The sequence below is a fragment of the Poecilia formosa genome, unplaced genomic scaffold, assembly GCF_000485575.1.
Source record: "Poecilia formosa unplaced genomic scaffold, Poecilia_formosa-5.1.2 Scaffold1, whole genome shotgun sequence".
NCBI classification, from domain to species: Eukaryota; Metazoa; Chordata; class Actinopteri; order Cyprinodontiformes; family Poeciliidae; genus Poecilia; species Poecilia formosa.
This window is the reverse complement of record NW_006799940.1, coordinates 1,874,736-1,883,527: the sequence shown is the minus strand read 5'-3', so window position 1 is coordinate 1,883,527 and position 8,792 is coordinate 1,874,736. Positions and strand designations below refer to the sequence as shown.

At 39.0% G+C, this 8,792-nt stretch overlaps 1 protein-coding gene across 4 annotated transcripts in view; it reads right to left on the bottom strand.

Annotated features, from left to right (window-relative positions):
• The window catches only part of max (myc associated factor X), a 12,565-nt gene extending 5,078 nt beyond the window's left edge, over positions 1-7,487 (bottom strand). The window contains exons 1-2 of one of the 4 annotated variants that reach the window (XM_007542048.2): positions 7,292-7,487; positions 6,999-7,025 (exon numbers count right to left, since the gene is read on the bottom strand). In XM_007542048.2, the coding sequence (XP_007542110.1) occupies positions 6,999-7,025; positions 7,292-7,327 (63 nt within the window). In that variant the 5' untranslated portion in view covers positions 7,328-7,487. The remainder of the gene's footprint in view (positions 1-6,998; positions 7,026-7,291) is intronic. The other 3 variants (XM_007541972.2, XM_007542196.2, XM_007542117.2) reach the window with 3 other exon arrangements.
• Between the last annotated feature and the right edge of the window lie 1,305 nt (positions 7,488-8,792).

Below are 8,792 nucleotides of genomic sequence, written 5' to 3'. Positions count from 1 at the left end.
CGCTTCACATTCACCCTGTGTGCTACAGAAAGGCAGGATTACTCATTTAAATAGGAATTACTGAGAAATGATTGATGGAGTCATCGATCAGACTGATGAACAGAAAGGTGCAAATACCTAAAAATAGGAAGAAAGGTTCTTGAAGATGCCGAGCACAAAATCAAAATTAATTTATAAAATGTACAGTGGATTACAACAGATAGTTCATAAATGTCCAAAAGTTAAAGGAGCGGTATGATGCATTTTCCAGGATGCATGATATTATCGTATCGGCCGATATTGTCTGTAAAATATCTATATATCTATTTCGGCCAAATATATCCAATATTGTGCATCCCTAATTTTTACAGTACAATCAAGTAACTATGTTACCTTAAGTTGTTATAAAAAATATTTTTATATATTAAATATGACAAAGTAAATCTGACGCCTTGAAATTGGGTGTCCGTCTCTTTAAGAACTCCTGCTCTTCCTGAAACTCCGCCTTCAGGAAGTCATCACAACATGCCTTGTGTTTGAACATTAGAGACAATATTCATGTCTTTTTCCACGACTAAAAACTCCTTTTGCTAATCTAAAAAATTTTTCCATTGAACACAATCCAATTTTTGTTTTAATCTAAGGGGCAACATTACACATTTTCACAATATGGCTCCTCTGCTAACCCTTCAGCAACGTTTTTACCAACGTTTCACTGAGAAGTAGCTGCTATAACGAGTTCAGCAGGTGAGCAGCTGCACCAGGTGTTCGCTAATTGCTGCTGGCTAGTCTGAAGGAGCCGAGCGGGGAGACAGGAGGAAGGCAGAAGCTTAGAAACTGAAGCTCTGAGGAGGAGCTGTGCCTCGAAGGCGGAGCTACGCTCACCCAGCTGAATGGTTGCTATGGAGATGTAAGGATTTCTCAGAATCAAGGCAACACTCCAGGTATGTTTTTGTTGAGGCCAAAGCAGCATAACATGATGTAAAGAGTCGATTTTATATAACAATACCAGAAGAAAGTGGAAAAGAAAAACAAACGAGCCACAAAAACTACATCTGAGGACTAAACCGGGACGTTAAGACCCGGGCATTTCATTCATTTTAAATATCTGGTGTGGACTGGATCTGGATTTTCATCAACAATCCGACTATTTTCCTTCCCTGTATTTGCTTTGTGACTATTTGCTTCTGTCTGTGGATGCAATTTCACAAAAAAGGCTTTTAAATATACAAGTCGCTGTACCACAAACTGCAGAATGTTATCTGAATTCAGTGTGATCAAAAACAAAATGGCTTACAGTTATGAAATGGAAGGAAAATTCTGAAAATCATTTTGGATTTTCTTTGTAAATGAAATCCAAAAGTTTTGAGATTGAGATTTATTCCGAGTCTTCTTTGCAAAGTTGCTCTAACTCAGTGAGTTGGGATGAGGAGCATCTCAGAACATTATTTTTTAAGAACTGCTAAAGATTTCCAATTGGATTTAGGTCTGGACTTTGACTAGACCACTCCAAAACATGAATAAGCGTTGATTTAAACTATTCCAGTCATCCTGCTCAAAGTCTTTTCCTCACTTGAAATGCATCCCCACAGCATGACGCTTCCTCTACTGTGTTTCTATGGTTTTTCTCAAAGGATTTTAAAAGGGGAGATACTTAAAGGTTCAGATATTGTTTCATGTCACAATTAAGTGACATGTGCAGGTTTGAAAATAAAAACACATTAAAAACAAATTCTGCTTGTAAAGTGATGAAAAAGATGAAAAAGTAAAACAAAGCAGTTGATTTACGAACCGTAAAATATTTTTCAGTAAATGTTTTCTGCACAGAACCTCAGAAATATGCTACAAGCTTAATTACCAATGTTCAGGTGTTGGCCTACACAGAACCTAAGCGTGTTCATTGTTTACCCCTCGTTAGGGAACCATATTGAATCTGTCCTGCAAAAACAGGGAAGGGGACAAAAAATACAAGCAAAAATTCAAACTGCAGAGATTTAAAGTGCAGCACAGCGTTCAGAAATTCTTTGCAACGTTCTGAAGCTAACGAGTCGTTATTCTTTTAAAACTTTAACGTAGAATCAGACTGTGATCGGTTGCAATTTAGGGACAAAAATGTTCAACGGTACTTGGCTAATTGAATATTGTTTTTGAAACATGATTTTTTTAAACCGAAACGTCTTTAAATCATGATAGTGCACTTCATATTTTGCAGTAATATAAAAAAGCTAAAATAATGCATATTTTCTAGAATACGTATATAATTCCTATAATTTATCTCTGATAAACCAAATATATCGACTCAGATTTTATTCCCATCTGACTAAAAGGATTTTTTAATAACTCATCGAATGATAAAAACAAAACCATAAGCCTTCTGAGGTTTACAGAGCAACGATTCAAAGAGCCGACCCTCTAAGCTTTAGTTGTCCGTTTGAAGGAATAAATACTTCTTTGCCACATGACCTGGTCACCGTCCTGTCACTCAATCACCGTGACTCCGGCCTGCAGCCGCTCATCCTCCTGAAAACCTGCAGCAGGTCCAAACCCAGGTCACATCAACAGCTGTTACTCAGACTTGCTACCAAATACGCCATGAATACCAAACCAGAGAGGAAGAAAAGCAACAAAATCTCACTGAAAGACTCCATTTAGAAGGATGTTTGGAGATTTTATCGTTCATGGCTCCTTTTTCAGAACATGTGTAAATTCTCTGTTCATGCATCACTTAATTGAGCCATTCTGGTTTGATTTTGCCAAACCTCTTGTGCAATCATTAAACACCAGCTTGAAACTGACACAAAAACACAGATTTGCATCATAATTGCCCTGTACGAGGCACAACATGGCTGCCACCGTTACGTGACCAGAGCCAAGCTGGAGATCAGCTCACTTCTCTGTTTTTAGGCCAAACCATCAAATCCTCCAATCAAACGTGCTTCTGGACTAATCCATGCTCTCAGGCCACAGACATTAAGCCCAACACTGAAACCAGAGGCGGGACGAGCCAGACTGAGCGCCTTCAACAAAACACAATAAATACTACCAAGTATTTCTGGTCTAGTTTCTACCTTAGTACATTCAAAATAAGACAAAACTAACTTAACAAGTAACTTTTCAGCAAGGCATGAGCTTGTTTAAATCAATTATTCCTTAAAATTCAATGAAGAGTGTAAGCTATAAGTGAAGTAACAGTGGAGCAAGACATTTTGGGGGGAAAAAATTCAAATATTGTTGTATTTGTCTTTTGTTTATTTAAAATAAAAACACAATTAGCCTGGTGGAGGGGGGAGTTAAGCCTGGTGGCCCGCCAGGCTTATGATACTCTGGGGGAAACCCTGGAAGTTTGCCCTCTCAAAACTTTAATTTTGCACAGTGGAACTGGAAGACATTTTAAATATCCAAAATAAAACACGACAACCAAAAACAATAAAAACAGAAATAAAAACCACTTACAGTTGAAGCCATAAAAAAAATAGATGATGTGTTTTGCAAATAAAATTTGTTTCAAAGAATATCAGAATGAAAATTATCAAGCTCATTTTAATTGCTCTTTGCAACAGACTTACTAATAACTAGCACTTTTCCATCAATATGAAGGAATTACTGACTTAAACTAGCTCCAATATCTTGCTGAAAAGTTAGTTTTCTCTTATTTCAAGTGCACAAAGATATTTATATTAGAAACTAGACCAAAAATACTCTGTAAAATTTGGTGTTTTTGCAGTGTAGAGCTGATGTGGAGCCAACGTTGCACTTTGTCACGAGATTTCTGCAGCCGAGTTAAAGACAAGGTAGCAGACATGTGACTCATGCTGTCAAGGATCACAATGACAAACCGAAGTAACCACAAATGAGACATAAAGCAGGCTGAAACAAGTTCAAGTTTCAGGGGCAACACGGGAAGGACGCCGCCAAAAGTTTGAGTCGCTCAAATTATCCACAAGATACGAGGATTTGAAACACGCTGCCCAATAATGAGTCGCTCGACTGAAACTAAAACTTCAGCAAAAACCAGAAATATTCCACCGGCACCAGCCACATCCCAGCGTCTCGTGACTGGCTTGGTCTGCGCTGCCACAGCATCAGCTAAACTCCACGTGCCTCCTAGCATCCACTCCCTGCATCAACCCTGCCATAAACAAACACATGACTAACCTCTGAAGGTATGTGCATTTACAAGTCTGGCAGCCGCTCGCGCAGCGACGGTTTCAGCACAAACGGAAAGAAAGTGTGGAGAGGACAGACAGCAGGCCGTCGGCTTCCACCGCCACGACACAAGCCAAAAAGCTAATTTTCCGCACATCTGGAGACGAGGAAAACGTTTGCTAAATCTGCGAGAGTGATCTCAGAGCGAGGCGGTTGACGTTTCTTTAAACGGTGACTGAGATCTGGGAATGTGGCCTGTTCTGAAGCAGCAGGTTGGCCTTGTGCTAAAAAGTCACATCAGCCTGCTAGATTCAGATTAGAAGATAAAATATGTCCAAGTTTCTGTCCAGAACCTCATTTTATTGATACAAACTACAACAGTGAGCATTATTTAAGACGACTCTGACATTTAATCACACATTTATAGAGCACACGCCTAAGCAGATGTGTTTTATATTAAAGATGACGAATAAAGGCTCTCGGAACTCCAGCTCTTCTTTTTACTTTACACACCCATGTTCATCTGATTTTTTTTTTTTATTCAGTTAATTAAAACAACCTAGTTCTGGAGGCTCACTGATGCTGAGTCTGCTTTCATAAATACACATTACTTTTGTGCCTTCTCAGCTTTAAAAGAGACAATCTGAGTCTGAAAACTTTATGAAATTACTGACGTTTGTTGACGGGATGCAGCAATTATTAACTCATCACATAAAAGGAGCATTTATCCGGACACGCCAGCTCCACTGCTCCTCCATTCTTTACATACTTTGACGGTGAAGCTTTTCAAAAGAGGGCTGGGTGTCGAGCCCAAAGTCGCCTTGGCTTTACTATTTGCGTATGGAAACCTGGGCTCCTCCTTACTAGAGTGCTTTCGTTATCCAAGGAATGAAGCAGAAGAACAAAACTAGCATAACGTGACACGTTCCCAACATGAACCCATAACAATTACTGCTTAAGTTATACTTAAATTACCGATTCATGCAGATACAGAGTAAAATTCAAACAGGTTTCTCTTTTCACTCAAGTTTCAGTTTCAAATTCAAACTAAGATCATAGACGAGATTCCAACCGCACCGATGAATATTACATTATTTTAGCTGCGTGAATGAAGCAGCTTTTACGTTTAAAATAAATTAAATCTGGTAAAGTTGTAGCCCTCTGACATTGTCCAACTTTGTAGATTTGGTCATTTCTTGTACAGAAAACAAAACCAATCAAACTGATATGCTACGGTAAAGGGCACTGGTTTGAAAAGCATTGCTTACGGGTACAAACAGGAAGAAGGAGGAGAAAACGACAATGCCCAGGGGGGTAACTGACCCAGAGCAGTTAGCGCTCATGACAGGACGCGTCTTTGAGGAATTTGGGAAACACCGGTTCTTGTTTTCATACCAAAAGCCATAAGTAAAAGCTCCTTTTGGTCAAAAAGTGTCACAAAGAGTCCAAAATTATAACTTGTCTGATCATACAGCGTCTTACTGCTTGTATTTTTGTAGAAACGCAAGTAGCATTTAGATTATTTTCTTTTTATTTTACTGAACTATTTTCACAAAGAATCTGGAAAGTGTGGCGCTTTAAGCTTTTTTTTTTTCTTCTTTTTTTTGTAAAGTAGCTCAAGCTCACATACTGAGAAAATTTAATTACTGCCAAAACTTTTTAAATTAGATAACAGTTTTGGGCCGTTCAAAGACATGAACATGCTGTGAGCTAAACCACAAAACTTAAGCTGTGGCCCTGCTGGAAGGTGAAATTCAAGTCTTCAACAACCCCTAGGTTTTCTTATACAAGCCTAAACACTGACTTGTTCCTTTTTCCTGCTTAAAAAACAAAAACAAAAAAAGTCACCACAGCATAATGCCGCCATCAACATGCTTCCCCATAGTCATGGTCATTTGAAATAGTGCGGGATGTAAAGCTTTCCAAAACAGACCACAAATTTATCAGTTACGGTTGAACGGCCAGGTGCTGGTGGCGAACATTTTAGCTAATACAAATCTGAAAAGTGTGGGAAGCATTAATCGTTCCTGGTGAGGGAAAAGCTTAATGCTTTAAGGGTGAAACTGAGAATGTTTAATACCATTTCTAACACACACACACACAAAAACATTTTAAATTCAGGCCAAAAGAAAAAAGGACGTGTTTTCGTGCAGCAACCAAGTTCTGCACTGGCTGCATCTCTTCCCGGTTTGAGATGCAGCTATACGTCATTCATTTAGCCGCCTGTAGGGAGAAGATGGCTCTAATCTCTGGCTGCAATACAGGAAAAAACATCCCGCCGCAGTCCGAGATGCAGGCGCGGCTTCACCACACCAATAACAAAACAACAACAAAAAAGCCTCTCTTCTCTCCGACTCCTCATCCTAAACCGACTGTTTACCGAAATGATGGCCTGCGTGAAATGCTAGAAACCCTGATCATAAGCGGAATCCCCGTGGTGTGAAGTCAAGCGCCGATAGGAGGGGGAGGAGGAAGGCTGCTGCCACGGAGAAGAGACAGCTTTGTGTTTACCGGAAAAAATAACAAACCTGCAACAAAACCAGTCTTTGTAGGGGGATACAGCTTTGGTCTAAATATAGACGTCGTGAACGAGTGGACTCCGTATGGGGAACACCCTGCAACGCACAGTGCGAGCCAAAATCGCCTCAGTATCAGAAACGCATCATTAATTCAATTCTCGATGTATCCAACCACGAATGTGATTGTTGAAACATTTGCCTAATTAAGTAATACTCCTTAACGCTATAACGTTACGGCCTTGTCCTTGGGGCAACATTAAATACCAAAACAAGATAAATCTGATGAATAAAAAATAACTGAACAGTGAAAACATTTTCTCGACAGTGGACAAATCCCCCCACAGCTTTACGCACCACAGAGTGATATCTCGGTGATTCTTCCTGCAAAGAAACAGAACAAAAAGTACAATTGTAGCCATAACTGTTCGGCAATTCTGAACTATTACGCTGAAGTAGCTAAAAAGTAACACAATTCAGCATATTAGCAACAAGGCAGGCTAAGGGGTTTGATGAATTTACCAGAATCCTGTTTAAAAAATAACTCAGAAAAGAGCAGCTCGTCAGCTAGCTGGGCAGCTAGTTAAATGCTAAATCGCCAGCTAGCTGCGCATAACGTCCCTAAGAAGGGAAAAAGTGGGTATACTCACGTCACTATCGACTTCGATGTCATCGTTATCACTCATTCTTCGCTGAAATAGTCTGGTTTTAAAGGGACGGGTAGCTACAAAAACAGCATGGATCAGTTGAGCACCGAGCGGCGCAGCTAGCAGCAGCAGCTCACCTTCTGTTTGGACAGAACCGTCTCCACGTGATTACACTACACACGCACGACTGTTGCTGCGCAACACGCATGCGCGGTATTTATGTGGGAGTTGTAGTCGGACGACGTAGTCTTTTACAAGTAATCAAAAAATATACGGACTTTCCAAGTATTTCAACGAACAAATGTTACAGTAATACAATTTCACAATGATTAGCGTTATAATAATTAACATAAATACCTTAAAATGTTTAATTAAAAAACGCAACTTTTCTTTTTTAAACTACAATGCCCCAAAATCCGAACGTCTGCCTGTGACGTCACATCATTTGCTTTTTCGTGTTGCTCCATGGGAGTGGTAGTCTGAGTCATATTTGTATGTCAAAGGAGCTGAAAAAGGCCATGGCTGAGACACGTGGATTTCAAGAATAGACTACAGCATGAGAATATTACCAAGGCAATGATCTGAGTTTATTTAGACTCTCTGGCAGCAAAGTAAATAAATAAAAATTGAAAAAAAATGCACATTAAATTTGATCACAATATTGTGCCTCTTTTATTTTTATTTCCCTTTAATGTTTTAAAATGGTAGGTATTGGAGTTGCAAAAATCAACAAAAATATCCTCAATAAGAATTAGGTTAAAAATAAATGGGAAAAAGATTAAAGATTAATATATTTTTATAATAATAGCTTTTTATACTGACTTCCATCCATCAATCCATAATCAAACTTTTTCATATAAATTGCATAGCTGTAATACAACGGATTTCAGGTGACAGATCATCACAAATGAGCATACAAGTAGGAAGCAAAAGAAGAGTTTACAAATATAAATCTCAAAATAATGCTAATTCTGCAAATCTCCCTGAAAAATCATCCCAAACGTAGTAGCGGCAGCATCATGCTGCACGGAAGCTTTTCTTCAGCAGGAATGGGGAAGCCAGTCAGGGTTGATGAGAGGATGAATGGACCTCAACATCCATGTCTTAATTTCCCTTTGGAATTAATACATTTTGAATTTTTTAATTTCCACAAAGAGAAACACGAGTTGTGTAAGAGGAATGTTCTTTTTTTATTAATAGGTTGCAAACTATTTGATTTTTTTAAAATGCCGTTTTCTACGAACATAACTAAGTTGTTCTTATTTAAACACATTTTCCATTCTACATACTATGAAAAAAAGCTATTTTTGCTGCAGCATAACATGGTAGTTATGGGACTGGTGGAGCTCCTCACCTTATCTATAAAGCTTAGCCACTTAGCCCCAAACTCCTTTCATCATCTTGACCTTTTGGACTGGAGAAGGCCCAGTGTTACTGCAGATGAGGCTCCTGCTCCTCTGTCCATATGTGGATTGACTCATGTGGGGAACAACCTCCTCACTTT